This window comes from Camarhynchus parvulus, chromosome 3 (assembly GCF_901933205.1).
Source record: "Camarhynchus parvulus chromosome 3, STF_HiC, whole genome shotgun sequence".
NCBI classification, from domain to species: Eukaryota; Metazoa; Chordata; class Aves; order Passeriformes; family Thraupidae; genus Camarhynchus; species Camarhynchus parvulus.
In genome coordinates this window covers 42737227-42756853 of record NC_044573.1, presented here as the reverse complement: position 1 = coordinate 42756853, position 19627 = coordinate 42737227, and the positions used below count along the sequence as shown (strand labels likewise).

Sequence of the window (19627 nt, the reverse complement as noted above, 5' to 3'; positions counted from 1 at the left end):
TTGTCCTGTAATAAAAATGTAGGAACTAAACTTTAAAATGTTCGCTCTTTGTATAGAAAGAGAGACTTGTAAAAAGGACAGTAGTACCCCATAGTTGTCACATGCAGACGATGAAAGGACGAGTACACAAAATGTCTGTGAGTTTTTACTACATAGATTTTAATTCTAATTTTTTTTGTTTATAAGAGGAGTGCTATTGAAAGACAAATGACTGCTTGCAATTAGACAAACAACTGGCAGTGACAATTCCACAAGTTTATTCCTGGCTTTGTTGCACAGACTTTGGATGAGCTTCTCAGCCTTTAAGGTGTTCCACAGAATAGCAACTACCAGACCAATTCTTGTGCGGCCCCTGTGAGATACCTCAGTTATTACTTGTCATTGTCTTGGCTGACTGCAGGATGAAAGGCTTTAGGTCAAGATGTATGAGCTTATGGTGTATAGATGTGTAGAAATTAGTGATATGCAGGAATAAATGAGAAAGAAACCCTGATATACTAGGCTATTTTTTCTTCTTCTTCCTCCCCACTACTGCTTTTATACCCCACAGGTTTGTGCCATTTTCAAATCCATGTCTTTCCCTGGGGCCCCTTCTGAGTGTGAGCTCTTTTTTCTGTCTCCATTGTCTGAACAGTCCTCTCTCTGCTCCTGCACCTACCTTCTGTTTGGTTTGTGTGATATGCTTATCTCTTTAGTGAAGCCTGAGTTCTTACACAGAGCTCAGCTTTGGACGTGGCTGAAGTTCTGGAGCTTGGGAGGAGGAGACAGGAATGGGGAAGAACAGCTAGGTTCCAAAATGGACATTTTGCTGTGTATATGAACTTTTAGGAGGTGGCCTTCAGGTAGTGAAGAGGAAATATTTTTATGTTATAGCAAGAAACAGAAGTTGTTTGTATTTTCTGAAGGGGGATTTTTGCAAGAGCATTGTCTTAGCTTAAGGTACCAGCAAAGCATGACTTCAACCTAATTTAGAAGGATTGGGTTTAGATCTTTCTCTTAGTCTATGCAATATACAACTGTGCCTGTAGAACGTAGAAATCCATTGATTCAACATGTCTTCTTTGGCTGTCATTGAAAATGCGTGTATGGAAGAGGGGGTCTCTACATAGAATTGTTTTCATTTTGCAGGGATGATTATTGGAGATTCAGTAGCTGGCATTTCTATTTCTGAGTTAATGCCAAATTCTGCCTTTTTGTGTTCACTGTTTTTCCAATAACCTTGTCTAGCTGAGCTTTGAGGAAAAAGGCATTGTTTTTTGTCTGTGCACAAGGGTTTCTGCACTCAGTTCACCTAAGCTCTCATAGCAGCTGATTTGCATGGAGCATTCAGTTCCTGTTTAATATCCATATTAAGCACTCTGATATTGTTAGAAAAGTCTACTGAAAAAAAAAAGCTGTTCCTTAGAGAGGAATGATGTGAGATGTGATCCTGGCAAATACTTCTTATAGTGTCTAAGTGTTTTGGGAAACGTCTATGACAGTTTCTAACTTCAGTCTTTAGATCTCAAGGGGTGTTTCATTTATCAGTGAGGTCAATGATAATTTACATTCTAAGGAACAGTGTTTTGCTACTGTAAGATGGGGAAGTAGAGGCACAGAGTTCAAATGACGTTTCCTAGGTGATTCAGCAGGTCAGTGCCAGAGCTGGAGAGGCCCTCTCTGGGGTCATTACATCCGCTGAGAGTACTATGTAATATACTGACTAAATAATTGGATGATGTAAAAACTACCATCTAGCAGGTACTATCTTTTATTGTTTCTGAACGTGTCTCAGGAGTGCAATTATAAGCAGCAAAACAGATACTTTCTAAACTCAGAGAACAAAATTATTTCTCTATTGACAAAGAATTATGAATTCCATTGTTTCATAAATAACTTGATTGACTATATTTATTAATGTGAGCTAACTCGTGTCTTCTATGGTACTCTAGTGCAAAAAATGCTGATGATTTGATGACACAATCTGTTATCTGAATTTCCATTTCAGATGCTGCTCATTTGATGTGGTTTGAAAGGCTTTATGTGTGGCTACAGTGCTTTGAGAAATACATTTTATATCCAGCCATAATACTGAATGCACTCACCATTGATGCTTTCTCAATTAGTAAATACAAGAAGCTTGGTACACAGTAAGTAGATTATAACTCAAGGCATGTGATTAGTAGAGTATTTGGTTTTAGACTGAAGACTGAGAAATGGAATTTGTTTTTAAATAAGCCTGTAATCTTGTCACAGTTTGCTTTCATGCATTTTAGTTCAAAATAAAATAATCATTGGCTTTGCTGCAAGAAAAATGCAAAACTACCTTAGCACACTAAAATGTGTCTCCAGTGAGAGAGAGTGAAATTAAAAGATTAAAGAGCTATATATAGATATATATGGAAGGTCTAAATGTCAATTAAAAGCAAGACACACCATATCAGGCTGCAGGTGTTTGATGGGCATAAGCTCAGTGGGGTAACTAGAATTAATCAGATGAAAATGAGAAATCTAGGCTGGATATCAGGAAACATTTCCTAACTGAGGATTTTTAACACTATGCTGTAGTCTCCCAAAGGAGTTATCAGAAGCTTCACCACACAAGTCTTTTAAGGCTGAATGAAATATTAAACAGTGTAGAAAGGTGGGTAGTCCTGCATTAAAAGTGGTTTGAAAAAGGTGGGGGTACAGGTTTTGACAAAGTCTGATGTCTTAGATATTAAGCAGAACCGGTGGTGCTGATCCATGGTCTCACAGTATGATCCTTGCAGACAGCCTTTTATGGTAAGTATTTTAGTCAGTGACTTGCCTACTGCAGATATTCAGCAGGCTTGGTGACTGCAGTATCCCCAGTGAGCAGAGTTTCTGCAGTCTTTTTATCAGAATGACAGTGATGCAGATGATAAAACAAAGACACAGCCTTGGAATGTTCCAGTAGCAAGAAAAACTGCTGGGAGGTGGGGGAGAGTTCCTCAATATCCATAATAAAGCAGATTCTTAATTTCAAATATTAGATAAAAGAACTTTGATACAAAAATTGCATGCTGATTTAATTATTTCTCTCTCTTGAGGAGCAACACAGCATTAGGAACTACACAACTATAAGGAAAAGGTAGCCCCTGCTTTTAGGCAGCCCTTTTAGTTTGAAATGTGGACTAGGGCATTAGTCAAAATTTCTGCATATTTCTCCCAGGCAACTACTTTTGCAGAGAGACTCTCACCAGTCACTCATTGATAACCCCTGTAGTCCCCCACTGACCTCTTTTCCCCCAGGCACTTGGAAGGTGCTACAGCCAAGGTGCTTCAGGAATTCTGGTGTATTGTCCAGGGTGACACTGAATCCACACTTATCCCTCTATTTAGTTCTGCAAGGCTGGGAGAATGAAAAGCAGTCAGAATGCCATTTGTTACTAGCTAGCAGACGTGACTGAATACATGCACGGAGCAAATATGTAGGGTTAGGAAGGTGCTATTTTTACATAGTCATTCCTCCAAGCTAGATTGCACTTTAAAGTATCACCTCCCTCAAGAGTTCAGAAGAAATGAGTCAGACCCCCAGAAGTCTTGAGATTAAAGAAAGTAATTACATTTGTCTGCCTCTGATTGTTTGGCCTGTGGGGGAATACCGCAGCAGTCCTTCCTTCCCCATCCCCCTTGTGTCTGTGTGATCACCTGTGTGAAACTTGCTCTCTCCTTTTCCTTGTAACTCTGCTCTATCCATGAAACTCCCAGTATGCCTTTTTCTCTGGCTCTTTAGTACATTCTCCCTACAGCTGCCATCCAAATGCCACACACAAAGCATTCAGCTTCAGATCCCACCTCTTTCTGAACTCTGTAAACCCATGAGGCATCCTGGATTCTCCTTGCTACTTCCAGATACGGTGTTAATGAGGGTTTTAATGCATAAATACCTCTTTTCTGTTGCTGGAACATTCCTTACTTATTGACCACCCAAGGATCAGACCGCATGATGCTGTAGGGAAGGGAAGACACCCTCCCACTCTGTGTCTGAAAGTGTCTGAGGTGGTACATTTTGTGGGATTTGATGTCGGAATTTTCCTCAAATTAAATTTGTCTTTTAAAGAAGCTTCACCTTGCTTTGTGATTTAAAGGACTGCAGCAGTTTGTTTCTTGAGGAGGCAGAACAGCTCCTTTATAGTCAGGAGTTTGCTTGAGCTTTGCAGACCCTGGTGTGCTGGTTATTAATAGGACCCATGCTGACAGTGTCTGCCCCTGTTACCTGCCAAAGAGGCACTGGAAATCACCCCTCCGCTCATGTTCCCTTACATCTTTTCCCAGGAGTTAAGACCCCAGGAAAAGCACCTGGTGTGGAAGTATTTTTAAAGAAGAAGGAATACTGAGCAAACTATTTCCTGTTACCTCTGAATGCATTATTTTGTAAAGTATCATTTTTTGGTGAAAGTTTCATCATGGTAACAGGCACATTGACTAAAAAGTCTTCCTTTTGCTCTCTAATCTATAAGTTTCCATGTGAAAATTTCTCCATGATGCAAGAATTTTCTTCTTTTTGATAAATGAAATGCACAACTAGTTCATATAGGTTACGCTGGGATGGCTTCTGTTGGCTTCAGAATCTATTTAGCTTAGTCATTAGGTTTTCTATAATTCAGAAATGTGAGGCAAATTGAAAAGAACAGCCTTGACAAGGTGGAAAATAAGGTCAGCTTGGTGTTTCATTCCAGCAGTAATGCCCTGCTGATCCTTTAGAAGGACCAGCACTCAAAATAAAGTTGCATCTGCATTACGGGAGATACACAAAAATGAATAAATGCCACATGAAATAAAATCAACCTGGAAAATAGGAATCTTGCTAGGATGGTGAAAACCTGTTGAGAGCTTTATAGCCTGCCAAATGTCAGTCATGGCAGCAGGTATTCTGGTTAGCAGCAGGAAGAATGAGAACCTTCCATGCATCTTGCAAATACCTGGCCTACTTTCTCACTCATTATACATTGAAATCCCCACATTTTGGAAGACATAGGTGCGACACAAGTTCTTTTGATCTGATGAACTACTATGTAGAATAGTCAACTTTCTGATCAAGAACTGTGGTAAGAATTTCAAACACTTCACATCTATGTGTAATTCTATCCAGAATTTTGGCAGCACATAATGAAATTACAAGTAAAATTATAAATTCTGTCATCACATGAAATTTCTTGTAATAATAAAAAAAAAGAGAGTTCAAGGGTTTTTTTTTTCCAAATTACAGTAATGTATTAATGAAAGTGCCAAGGTATTTCCTGGACTGAAATTTTACTTTAAGAGGGATATAAAAATGTCTGGTCTAGATTTTTGGGTTTTAGTAGTCATTACTACTTTTTTTAGTACAGAGTTTGTTCTTTTTTACAACTTACAAATGTGTCATAATGATAAGGGAAAAATACAAAATTTCACATAAGTAAAATAAATGGGATGATTCCTGATATTACTTCTATATTCTTTTAATAAAAAGGATATGTAGATTTCGATATGCATAGCAATCTAAAATACATCTGGTACAGATATTTCTATTTAAGAGCTTCTTAATGCCTTATGACTTGATTAGGTTTTTCTCTCTGCTTTTCTTACAGCTGTGACATTATCCTGATAACAGTTGCTGGGATGAAACTCCTCCGCTCCTCATTCTGTAATCCTATTAATCAGTTTGTTACTTTGAGCTTTACTGTGATCTTCTTCCGATTTGACTACAGAGACATTTCGGAAAATTTCTTGCTGGATTTCTTCATGATGTCCATTGTGTTTCATAAGGCAAGTTTCAAGAGCTCCTATAATTTCTTTGGAAAAAAAATATATTTTCATTTTCACCTGGCTGATCAATATGTGTTAGGACTTTTTAGAAGTAATGAATGCATACATAGACTCAAATTATTGGTATTATAGGGAAAAAGATCTGTTAAATTGGAAAAAAGGCTTTGATTAAGTGTTTTTTCTGGCTTTGTGCAATGTTTTTCATCTACTTTTTGTTCACGTGCTGCTGTATAAAGTTCAGAATTGTTGTTTTCAAGAGGAGAATCCTCAATGAGTTTGAAAGAGCCTCTTGGGTCATTAGTGCAGGACTGCCCTCCAGATCAATCGCCTGGTGTTTTTATCTTGGTTTCCTTTGAATGCCTCTAGTGGTTGACTCAACAACTTCCTTTGGGAAATTATTCTGTTATCTAATCACCCTCACGATAATAAATGTTTTCCTAAAGTCAGCCTTAACATTTTTCTTTTCCTATTTTCAGTCTGTTATCCTTGTGATGCTGCCCTTAACCTTAACCTCAGTGCTCCTTCCTCTCTATTACATTGTTAACTCTTGAAGTGTGCTCCAGTTGAGTTCATTTAAAAACTACCAAACCCTTTCTGCATCAGTCAGGTCAGACCCTGTCTTTATTTGAATCTAAGCTGTTTCACTGAAAGAATTAGGCTTAACTGATACCTTGAGAAAACATGGCAAAGTACTGAAGATTTGAAAGTATTCGTCCGGGGGTAATTCTAGTGAAGTGTTTGGTTTTGTTGTTCTTTGTTTTATTTGGGGTTTTTTGCTCAGGCTTCTTTGCTTGGTTTCTTTTTCTAAAATATTTCTGCTATATGTGTGAGTATGACCCAGCTAGTATCCCTTAGTTGGTGAGAGAAGAGAGACGTGGTTCCATATTGGTTGCTGCATGTGCTGTGGAGATATTTAGCCCTTCTACACAAGTAGCACCAGCTCATACTGCTGTCTATGCCCACCTGGAAGTTTCAGGCTTCTTATGGAAAGGTCCAGGTAATTGATGTTATGTTGGGAGTTCCCAGTCATTTAGGGAAAGAGTGCAGGAGAAATTAAATGCTTTTCCTGGTTTATTCTGTGCTGCTGTAAGGGAAGATGAGAAAGGAGGTGTCACAACTTGGTGAGGTAACTTGAGCTCACACTTTTTGCTGAGCTCTTAGACCACACTCCAGCAGAAGCTTCACCTGCTTCAAGCCTTCACCTTCAGAACTCTTCTGCTTTCTCTCTGCTGGGGTGAGAAAGTAAGGGCTGGGGAGGAAGGGCAAAAGAGGAGGAGTAGAAGAGATGAGACAAAACTCTGCTTTAACAAGATCCCCCTCCACCATACTCTGATCTTAAAACAGGACTAGAGTAATTTTTTAAGCTTCTTAGCTTAGAGTGAAAGATAACCAGCAAAAGCAATGCAGAGTTTGCTCTTATTATGCCACTTTTCAGTATTTGTTTCATTACCATGTTCCCTAGAGAAAGGGGTAGATTTTTGTCTCCAGAGAAGTTTATCACTGCTAAGTCCCATGTCTGAATGATGACTTTCTTAGTCCTAAAGCTCATTCTCTAAAAATCTCTTTACAGGATCAAAAAATTAGCATGCCAGAATTGAAAGTTCCACTATTTGTTAATTCTTTTGGAAATGTTGGCCTTATGAGCATATCAGAAAATAATGCTGTGAATTATTGCATGCTTTTGTAAGAAAGAGATATAAAGTCTTTTCAGTAGGATTTTTGCAGAGTTACTTGGGTAGATTGAAGCTACTGTTTACCATAGAAAGACTAGTGTTAGCAATGAGAATGAGATAATGAAGGATGCTTATTAAATAAAGCAGAGATGTTTGCTAGAGTAACTACTGCTCTACTAGACTGAAGGCTGTACTGCAGACATGTTTTGAAAATGTGGTTTTAGCATTGATCTTCCATCTTCATATCTAACAATATCTGAAATTTTGCAGGTCATTAGTTCAGCAAGTGGAATTGTCCTTGTTCCATTTAGAAGTTCTAAGTCAAATGGTTGAATTATTTATATTACAAAAGCACATGCACAGTTTCACAATGATCATTAGATCCAATATGAAAAATAGCATTGCAGTTGATAGCAATTAAATTCCTTTTAATTTCAAATCATAAAGGGCATAACTTTTCTTTACCCTAATTAAGATTTGAGCTTTAATTAGCTCAGCATTGTGGAATTTCAGTAAAGGATATGATCACTTGAGGATAAAGATGATGTTTATTTCATACTATAGCCTCTAAGCAAGCTGCATCCACCTTTGTTCCTAAAAGCTTTATGGGTCTTCACAGATTCTGTCTGTATTTCAGTCATTTTTATGTTTGCATTTATTTTTTAAAATACCTACAAAATCTGAAATACTGTCTATTACTGTCACCTTTAGCTATGCAGCGTTTATTACACAGCCATCGCTGATTTCATTTCTCTTTGCACGTTGAAAATGTCAGTTTGCCACTCTCTTAATTAGGGAATACTAGAAGCACTGTCTTAGTCATAGTGATGGCAGTTTTTAAGCCAGCTTACCCCACAAAAAGCTTTGCATGCTTTCAAAACATGGTGATAATATTTTTTTCTTCTACTAGGCACTGGGGAAGAAAGAATCTAAATTCAACAGACATTCACAACTGCACTAGTCACTCTTGATGCAGATTATATGGAATAAAACTTTACTAATGAGGTTTGGTAGAGTATTTCTAAATAGATCACTGATTGTGCTTCCCTTGTTTTCCCCATTGTGCTGTTAATTTAATGTAATTTAGTCAAATCAGAAACTCCAAATGAGCATACTGCTCCCTGAGCAAGCTGGGACACGGAAGTCCGAATTGCTGCTCACAGATTTTCATCTCTCCTAGCCAAAACACCCACACTGAGGTAACAGAGAACAAGAGAGCCTGCTCAGTTCTATTCCTGAGAATTTTATTTTATGTTTTATCTTTTTAACATCATAAGACTTACTAATGTGACACAGTTAATTCAATTCTTTCAAAAAATGATTAGCTGTTTACATTTTGACAATTCAGAGAATGTGAAAACACTAAATGTTGATTTAGGCATATGCAGAGTGTGCTATTTTGTATTTCAAATTGCCTTGGGAAGGCAGCAAGATAAACATTTAGGAAATATTTTCTTACTTGTTTTTGAGAATGATTGCAGCTTTTAATTCAAGTGAAACAGGACTTCTTCATCTTTCTTAAACTAAGACTTTCCATGTGTCCTTGACTACAACCTGGGAATCTTCTGTCCAAAACTCCTGTTGTCTATAATCTTCAAATCAGAGCTGAATGGCCTTTTCAAAGTTTGTGGTTGCTCATTCAACATGTGTGGGTGTAATGCTCTGATGTATATTCTGCAGGAAGTCAAACCAGATAATCGAGACAGTCTTGGTCTACATGACTCCATGTAAACTTTTCAAATGAGCCAGTTGTTCTCCCTGGATGTTTTAGGACTAAGATAATGTCAGTGCAAAGGTTGATAAGAATGTTCATATTAAGTGAAAATGGAAACCCACAAAAAACGGAGAATATATTCTTCATAGGCATAGCAAAGATGGAATATATAATGGGACTTAGGAGATTTCTTCCTAGACTTTTAACACTAGGGAAAATTCTGAGACTCTTTCTTATAATAGAGTAAAAAAAAAAGTGGAAATATTAGATGGTTTGAATAGTTTATGTGGAACTGATGAAAAGATAGACCTTTCTTCCATTCTTTTGCTGTCTACTGACATAATACTTAACTGAGGAAAAGCTCTAACATATGCAAAAGCTATCAGAGGAAGACCATATGGATGGTTAAGTGATATTATAGCTCATCCAGTCAATTTTTCTTCAGTGTGATAAAAACAAGCGAACAAAAAGTAAAACAGTAATGTACCCAGCCCTGCCTTCCGTGGCAGATGTGTGAGATGCTTTTGAAGGGTGTCTGGACTACCAGTTCAAGGATGAACTGGTATTTAAGTGTGAAGTAGAAGTGAATGCAAATCATTCAAACAGCAGGGATATCAGTTTGGAATTGGCTGAATGTTAACAAGGATGCTCAGGGCAGGACTTGTCCCCAACTCTTTTGCTGTGCTCTGTTAAAAATGCAGTTTTCAGTTTCATCCAGTGCCACAGGCATCCTCTAAATTTTGCTGGTGGAAAGGAGTCATAGTATCTCCCTGAACTGCTTTTGGAACCTCAAGCAGAGCTGATGTTGAGCTGAAGGAGCAAAGACAGCAAAAACCTCTGTACTGTGCTGTGGATGCTCCTGGCTGTAGTGTGCTCTCGGCTACTACAAAAGCCTAGCGGGAGGTTCTTGCCAGTCCCTTCACTCCTGGGAGCACACTGCTAAACTGAATCTTACCAGCAACCTTTTCATCTCTACAGCACAACAGAGAAATTATACTTGTACTTTGGAATATGGATTTTTGACAAATCTGTGCAGCTTCCTTTTTAAGCCTTAAAGTGTGAACCACTCCTAGCTTACACACTCATCTACCACACAGATCTGAATGGGAATGATAAGCCCAAGTGCCATTAACCTTTAAATGTATAGGGCTACAACTTCTTAGCTCTTTCACTGACTTATATGTTACTGTCAGGTAGTTTAATGGCCTCCTAATTTGTGTGTGTGTATGAACTAATTAGCAATACAAAAATATGAAATCACCTTATATTTTCTTATCATCAAGTCTTCTGAGGGTTCTGAATTTGTCTTCATGCATAAGGCAAAATAATCAAAGAAGCAGAGCTTGTTAAATTTGCCTTCATTAACACTGAATTTATTTGCCTAAGTACTCTTATTCCTGCTGAGCTCACTTAAATATACAGTTCCCCTGTCTAATATTTTTTCTTCTGTCCCAGAATACATTTTCCAGCTAAAAAGGAATCTGCATTTTTATAAGAACTTTTTCTCTTTCTGTATACTTCTTTCTCATGTAGTATCCAACACCACGTGCTTATGAAAGATGATCTTTGTCAAAGTAGATCCAGCTAATGCAGCCAGTTTGTAGCAACCTGGCAGACCTTTGCTGATCAGGCTTAACTTCCAACATCTGCAACACAATCCCTTGGACAGGAAAGAAATTGTGTGTCATCTTGTTTTCCTTCATTTTATGAGAAAGTGCTGCCAAGTGCATTGACCTTTCTGGTGCTTTGTTGAAGTCAAGTAATTAACCTATTGGATCTTTTTATTGCCTTTTTGGCAATAAAACTCTTGGTTAGTTGGCATGTCTCATTGATTTAGGTGCGACTTATAATTCAAAAGCCTCACTCTTTTTCCTTTCCTCTTCTGATTTTTCATCCTTCTCTAAATCTGATGTTTCTCTTCAAAGCTTCTAGGTCTAAGTCGTTAATGCATATTTTAATCCATTCCTTGCCTTTGTGCATACTGAAATCCAATGTCTTAATCATCTGTACCCTCTTGGCTCACAGCTGTTCCCTCAATTTTTGATATCTGGCATATAAACCATTTTAAGACACTTTCTGCTGAGTAAAATACCGAAGGCTACATCTGATATTTGACAGGATAATCCCAGTGGTATTTTCCACAGACTCCTTAACTCTCTTGGGCACTGTACAGTTCATGTTTCCTCTTAATATTGGAGGAATGGTTTAATTGATTTTTTATTCAGCCTTCTGTCACTGACCTCTCTGTCAGACTTCATTCATTACACATTACAATTTACATCTTCTCTCTCTTTTTGTGGTTTGTTTTTTTTTTTTTTTTGTTTTTTTTTTTTTTTTCCCCCTCTAGAATGGGGCAAGTGCATTTGGGGTTTCAGGGAGATGTACACCCACTCCCTGGGTCAGTATGGCTCAGTGTGCACTGAGGTCTATGTTCATGTGCATTCATGCTGATAGAGCCCTGTCCTGTCTGTGCTTATGCAGGCACTGAAAGAGAAATCTGGGGTACTTCAGTGCAAACTTGTATTTTTTCTTATGTCCACTTTTACCACAGAATGCTAGAATGGCTTGGGTTGGAAGGGACTTCAAATATCGAGTTCCAACTTCCCTGCTATGGGCAGGGACACCTTCTACTGGATCAGGTTGCTCAAAGCCCCATCCAGCCTGGCCTTGAACACTACCATGGATCAGCTTCCATCCACAGCTTCTCTGGGCACTGTTCCAGGGCCTCACCACCCTCTTAGTGAAGAATTTCTTCCTAATACTTTATCTAAATCTCTTTTAGTTAAAAACCATTCTCCCTACTCCTATCACTTCAGGCCCCTATAAAAAGCCCCTCTTTCCAGCTCTCTTGTAGGTCTCCTTTAGGTACTGGAAGGCTGCTTTAAAGTCTCCCTGGAGCCTTCTCTTCACCAGGCTGAACAGCCCCAGCTCTCTCAGCCTTTTCTTCATAGGAGAGGCACTCCATTCCTCTGACCATCCTCTGGACCCACTCTAATGGGTTCATGTCTTTCTTGGGCTGGGCACCCCAGGGCCAGATGCAAGGTTCCAGGTGGGGTCTCACCAGAGCAGAGGGGCAGAATCCCCTCCCTGGCCCTGCTGCCCACACTGCTTTGGATGCAGCCCAGGACACATTTGGTTTCGTGGCTGGGTCATGTCCAGCCTCTCACCCACCCCCATCCCCAAGTCCTTCTCACAGGGCTGCCATTTTATCCATTCTGAGCAGCCTGTGTTTGTGCCTGGGTTTGCCCAGCCCAGATGCAGGACCTTTCACTTGGCTTTGTTCAACTACATGAGGTTTGCCCATGCCCAGTCCTTTCAAAAAGGAAATTTCTGGGAAGATACAGTGTTGGCAGAATCCATGCCTGTGAAGGCTTTGCTGAAAATGCTTGAATCAGTGTCGCTGATGAGTGCACTCCCAGCTGCACTGATTTATTTCGCTTGTCTGGCCCTCTTCATATTAAGCTGATGAGCTCTGATCACCTTTTGCCCACCTTGAGATATATGTGAGTCCATTTTTTTACAGTGTCACAGGTTCCTTCCCTGGGCTCTTGCTATCAGCTGACACTGAAGAAGCAGTGAGCATGAGCAGATCCAGGGCTCTGTTAGGTTTTATCATCATCTTATTGTCATAAGCCTTACCATAATTACATCTGGCTAACATTTAACTTCAATTGTAAGGCTTTCAAGGCTTGCTGCTCAAACTGCTTAACACACGCCTGTTTTGTACAGTGTCACTGTTAAGTGCTGAATGTTGTGCTTGAGGAATATATTCTTTCCTCCAAGGTTTGATATCAGAGACTTGGACTGATTATATTTTGATCCTCTTGTATGTATTGCAGTAGACAATGATTTTGAAGCCCACAATATAAAGGCTTCAAGTGTCTGTAAGCGTGTGCAGATAAAGACATCCTGGAAAGTATTTGTTGTAGGCTCAAACACAGCTGTCCAAATACACCATAGAATGTCACCATGACTTAAGGCATAAGCATTAAAAACCTTTAGTAATTCTAGTAAATCTTGTTTTGCAGATTTCATAGGTGAAGTTTGTTTCAAATGGTGTTAAATAAAAACCCAAAAGTCAATGATTTGCAAAGCAAAGCCACAGACAGGAGTAAAATTATTTCACCAAGTTTGTCCTTAAACACATGCATACTTACAGCTTTTCACTCTTGATGTATATTCATTTTTATTGACATACCAAAAAGAAAATAAAAATATACCAGTAGGTATTAGAATTTAATTCTGAAAGGTGGAGTTTCCACTTGATCAGAATTAGCTTAACATGAAGAAGTAAATACTCCTCTCAGAGTCTCAGTTCACATCGTCTCAAGGTCACAGGATCTAAAGAGGAATATAAAAAAATACCTGTTCAAACTAGATAATTTCTTCCTGCACTTAACTTTTTTAATCTCAATTTGTGTTGCATGTAAAGCATATAGCTATATTTTTTTTTAATTTTTGTTTTATATATATATTTTAAACAAAAATAATGGTTATATATATATGACCATTATTTTTGTTTAAAACCTATGTGTATTTCTATACACAGTTTTTTAAAACATAGAAAAATTTAAACTTAGCAGGAAAATGTTAGTGTTTATGCATTATTTAGTCCCAGAGTTGCCAAGAAGTCTGCCCACACAAAATCCCAGCAGATGCCAAACACAGAGAAGGGCCCCCAGAAGCTGAGAACATTGCATAGTCTCCATCTCACACTGAGTCATTTAAATTCAGGTGTTAACCTCTGCCTAGTTTATTAAAATCTACCAAACTGAGAAAAGAATACACTATTTTAGTGATGTTTCAGACTTCACAAATCTTTAATTTTTCATGTATGTTAACTAATTTCCATAAAGTTTGTTTAAGTAAGAATAACCAGATTTAAAGAAAATCCTGGGAAGATGAGTCTTTGCCTTTGCTTTGTTTATTACTCACTGGTGCACCAGAAACCTGTAGAGGCTTCAGAACTCATAGAAGACTTAAGGATGATTAAGGTAAAATGTGTGTCCACATAAAATAAACATGAAAGATGGGTGCATGTTCTGCACTTTTACTTGTCGGTAGTGCTGGTTTAAATTCACCAAACGTGCTGATAATTTGAGGTCTTCATCAAAGACTTTGAAAAACTGTTTACTGTGTAAAACTGTTACATGCATAAATATATCTAGGAATATTAGAACTTTTATGCCTCCTACATAATATATAATTATATATGATAAATAATTTATAAACATATAATAGTTTCTGTTTATTGAACTGTAGAAAACACTGAAGATCTAATAAGGCTTAATAAAAATATTATTTTATAAATAATTCTAAACTGGGATGCAGAAGTCTTAAATAAAAATTAATCTTTTATATATGCTTAAGGAAGTGGTTATAAAAAGAGGGTTAAAATTCACCAGAGACTATTTTTTTTTTCACCTTGACTTTAGAAGGTTCCCTCTTTGTATCTAACATTGTTACACCTCATCCTCATTCAAACAGATCTCTACTGGGGATAATTTGTGTGTTTCACAGAACCACAGAAGGGCTGAGGTGTCCCATCAGATCCTATGGAAGTGGGTTTTTTCTAGTTTGGTTTGATGTGCCTTTAACTAATCCTTTGCTATGTAGAGTGTCTCAGTTTCTCCATGCTTCCTCACAGCTCTCAGGGGCCTCTGGCTTGAAAGGTCACTAGTAAAGCCAAGCCAAGGAAAGCATTGAGTACTTCTCCCTTCCTCATGCCCTTTGTGACCAGGTCCCCTGCCCCATCCATCAGCAGGTCCATGTGTTTTTTCCAGTTTGTGTGTTGCTGTCAATACACCTGTAGAAGTCCTTTCTGTGTCCTTTTACTTTCCTCAACAGATTCAGCCCCAGATGGGCTTTGCCTTTTCTCCCTCTTTCTAATTTGTTCTGTATTGTTTCTGACAATTTAAAAGAGATGAAGGTTTTCCTCTTTAGCTCATGTCTTCAGATTACTGAAGGTTGAAATGCAGCTAGTTGTAGTTGAAATAAGAGAATAGCTCAGCCTCCCCTATTTATAAAGGCAATTTTTAGAAGCTTCAGTTTCTTTCTGTGAGAAAAGCTCTGTGAGTTCCCCTATCAGATATAGGAGGAAGCATATTGCAAATTGGATGAAACTGATAAGGAGAAACAGTTTCTCAGATCATTCTAGCAAAATGAAAAAGAGAAAATGTAAAGCCAAGTCCTCCTTTTTAAATCTCAGGGTTGTAGTTGGTAGATGACATCACCTTTAGCAATTATAGTTAGAGATGTAAAATGCTAATGGCATATTACCCTGAAGGCATTTTGCAGAACATGCCCTGGAAGCAGGGATTTAAGAGGTAATAGAGGCACTTGACAAGTTTAATGAAAGGAATAGCTTGAAAATCACACATTTCCAGGCTTTTAAGTGCAGTGTTGTAAGGCTTTCAAAAACCAAGAGAGGTTCACTAAAGCATTCTTGCTTCACGTTCTCGAATGGAAATGAGCTCCTTTGCCTGTCATGTGGAAGTGTTAGCTGAGAGGAAAGTGTTGGAAGAAACAACAGCAAGTTCAAGCAGTGGGGAATGGAGAAGCAGTAGGACTTGGTAGATGCAACAGGGAGCCTGGGCTCCATGGGCCAAGTTTTGCGAGGTGTAAATATTAAAGAACAACTGAAAATTATATATTGGAACAAAGAGCCAGAAGGGTGCCCTCCTGGATTTGGTTTCCTAGCAAATGCAAAACCTGAGTTTTATTTGAGATTTGAAAACCTTTTGATGAATTCTGTGCTTTGAGCACAGCTGGGGTGATTTATGACTCTGTGATGTCAATCTGTAACTGGCAGAACTTTGCTGGGCTGTGCTGCAATTTTAAATTTTTGAAGTTTCAAATGCAAGTCATCAGCTTTTTCCAGCCCTTCACTTAAATCTTTTTGCAGATAAAATTTTTCTTCCAGCTGTTCATTGTGATGTTTCAGATAAATAAAACTGAAGTGAAACAAAGCAACCCCACAACCTGCTAAATAAGATTCAAATAAATAAATGTCCATTTGAGTTTCAGTTCAGTTTTACTTGCCTACTTTAATGCTGCAGTCTGCAAGTCACATGTAGTATTTTTGACAGAAAACAAAGTTAGCAAGACATGAGTTTCCCAAACTAAGTAGGGGTAACCAGGCTGTGCATTGAAGGGATTGTAACAGCTTGTTTTTATCAGGGCCTTGGTGGTTTTAAATAGTATATTTGTGCAAAGTAAGTGTAATCTATACTTTGTGTATTGCTCCTCATTTGAGTCATGCCAAAGCAAAGAAAGTGGGTGAATCACTGCTTGCATCTCACCTGGAAGGTTTATTAGTTGTAGCTGGAGCTAGGGTGACACTGCTTATACCGAGTTAGCAGCTGCTCTCTGATGGTTTTGTAGCACAAAGACCAAAACAGGTCAATACTACAAGGGATTCTTGCTTCCCTCACACTTGATAGGCAATTATGTACTGCAGTCTGTGGAGAAGCTCAGTGAAACATCCTGTAAGTGCATTGCCACTGCATATAGAGGTGGCCAGGTGGGACTTTGGGGATGGTGACTTAAGGAGGAGTGAAAGGAGCTGGCCAGAGAAGGTCAGCTCTGACTGCCAGCATGCTCATACATGAGGTGTGCCCAGAACTGTGCTCTGACCCCGAGGCCAGCTGTCATGGGGGAGTTTGTGTCTGTGCTGATGAACTCTCCCAGTCTCTATGCAAGGTGCAGGTATGGAATTGCCACCTAGAAATGAACCATGGAGGGTTTTCACTCAAAAGAATTCCTGGAGATTGTTTGGAAGAGTGTTAGCCGGGCCAGACCAGAACCCTCCCAGATGCCTTTCTAGCAATTTAAAAATATGCACAATATCAGTGCTTGAGAACATTCCCTGGAAGCGTTTTAATGTACAAGTGTTGATACAGTCTCAGTGTCTTTCAGGATGTTGGCAAAGTCTTGTTTTTCACTAACTCAAAAAAAAATTACTCTGAGAAATTCAACATATATTTGCTATATGAGCATGAAATATTGCATATACTCCTGTTTCACTGTCAACTTCCCTGTGTGTTGAGCACTACTGTCTATTGATGGCCAAATCTTTCCTGACAGTTTGTCAGGAACCCACTCTGCAATAGATGAGACACAAGATCTGCTTTGGCCTAATGCCAAGAGAAATGACAGAGGGGGAGAAATGTATTCCAGGGAAAAAGTACACATCATTCTTGAATCAGAAACTGTTGAAGCACCAAGCATAATTTACAGGAAGCAAAAGTAAATTCGTTGTGGTTTGCAGTTTGCACTGCACAACAATAAAAGCTCATATTTATGCAACGTTTTTATGATACAGTGGTCTTAAAAATGCAGCTACAATTCATGATTAATGCCGTGCATATGCTTACATCGTGATATTTTCTCCTGTTGAGTGAAAAACTGGGAATGTTGTGTACTTGAGAAATAAGTCTGATTTCCATGTGCACAGCCACGTGTCACACATTGAACTTTCTCTGTTCACTGTATCCAGTTTCTCCCAGAGTCTCCTCTCCTGTATCCGTCTGACTTGTGGTCATATATAGTCAGTGAATATCAGAACCTGCTCTCCCACTTTCTAATTAGAGCAGACATACTTTTGTAAGGTAATCTGGGAACTACCTCAGTATGGTGGTCAAGAATTTACCTCATTGCAAGTTTGAATTTTGAAAGAAGAATGTACTTTAATGCCTTACTGAAGTAAGACCTTACTACCTAAGAAAGCTAATAATACAATATAACTTATCTCATGTTTATTCCAGGGCATAGTTTTTAAGTGTCTCTTTCAGATACTAGTTTTGAAATTATCTCAGTGCCTAAAAAGTGACAATGTTTTTCTTTTTTTCCTTTTTTTTTCAGCTGTGGGACCTACTGCAGAAGTTGCAGTTCATCATGACATACATTGCTCCCTGGCAGATTGCCTGGGGGTCATCGTTCCATGTTTTCGCTCAGCTCTTTGCAATACCTCATATCCTTTATAAATTTGTTTTTCTTTATTCTTAAGTTCCTCTTCATAGGTGCAATTTATTTACAGTGTTTGAATGAGATTTGAAATTCTTAGGTAATTTACTTGAAAATTTGAAAATCTTGGAACATCTTCTGAGAAACAGTTTTTGGTTTTTTTTTTTTTCTTTTTTTTCCTTTTTTTGACTGCAAAGGATCTGAAACTGGGAAACTGAACTCTGACTCAACCTGGTGTGTTTATTCCCACCCAGCCACATTCTGGAGATTACTTACTTCCCCTGTCCTCAGCACTGAGTTTTGATGCATCCAGAAAGAAATGTTGTGGCAGACATATTGCTGGGCTTATGGCTGACTGAGCTCTCAAATATTAGTTTCTTTCTCACTTGTTTCTAGTTGGTATGTCAGAAATAAATTAATTTCAGTGAGCCAGTTTCTGCTGCAACTGTCCTGATTTTTTTTTTCAATTTCAGAAGCAGCTAGATTTTTACATTTTAATGTAAATTTTTTCATTGGGGTGCTGAGGAATATTCTTCTTTTTAACCTTTCCACTCTGTTTTATGAATAACAATATATGTTTGTCAGCACCAAAGCAGTCCTTCAGAAGCAGTCTGTTTTGGTGCCTCTTCCAGGGCTATCCCCAGGTTTGTGGATATGGGGAGTAAAACACAATGACCTCTAAATGACCTGTCTGTAGGGTTAAAAACTGTATATTGAGTTTTAGAACAAAAATTACTCAATTTATATTCAAATTCAGTTAGAAACTTGATTGAATACAGAAAGAAAAAAAAAAACGAAAAAAAGTTTAACTGAACAAATGTGATTATGTTGATGTCTAAGGCATTACCAGATACTAACTTTTAATTTCTACCTTCTCTGCTAACCAAAGTTGTGGAAGAAGAGTTGACAAAGTGGTTCTAGTTCAGACCTACTGACAAGTTCACTTTGTACTGTTTGTTAGATATATGCATTTAAGTCTTTGTCCCTTTCATCCCCCAGGGCTGGGTTTTTTTCCTTGAGTGATTTCTTCTGTCTGCTCTTTGCTGTGAAGCATAAGCAATGTTGAGTAACAATGCTTATGTTTCTAGATGGGAGGAATAAATGGGAAGCCTCAGAGAGAGGGAAGTGCACAGAGAATAACTCCCAGAGGGAAAGTTTTAGATTGTCTCCTTATAGATGGAAAGCATTATAAAAGCAGTGATCTGTCCTAAGAAGTTTAGCTTATTCATAGCAAATTCTTCCAGAATTTCACAATAAAAAAATATTTTCATTTCTGTTGGGGAAGTGTATATGAATTTATTTAGCAAAATATTTAAGAACTAAGATTGTATTTCAACAAGTTTCCCTTTGGTCACAAATATTTTCTGCAGTGGTTACTTTGCTCTTGATAAAATTACCAATTAAATTTTGCAAAATGGAAAGTGGTTAAACCAGAGTTTTGTTTGTTTACAGAGTTATTGTTAAAATGATCTAGCCTAACTTTTTATTATTTATATTTATAGTATGCTTTGTAAATGCAAATCTG

At 38.2% G+C, this 19627-nt stretch overlaps 1 protein-coding gene across 2 annotated transcripts in view; it reads left to right on the top strand.

The window, feature by feature from the left end:
• PCNX2 (pecanex 2) overlaps window positions 1-19627 on the top strand; it is a 155846-nt gene that overhangs the window by 74788 nt on the left and 61431 nt on the right. For both annotated transcript variants that reach the window (XM_030946434.1, XM_030946433.1), the window contains exons 20-22: window positions 1988-2129; window positions 5574-5751; window positions 18001-18109. In XM_030946434.1, coding sequence (XP_030802294.1) covers window positions 1988-2129; window positions 5574-5751; window positions 18001-18109 — 429 coding nt within the window. The remainder of the gene's footprint in view (window positions 1-1987; window positions 2130-5573; window positions 5752-18000; window positions 18110-19627) is intronic.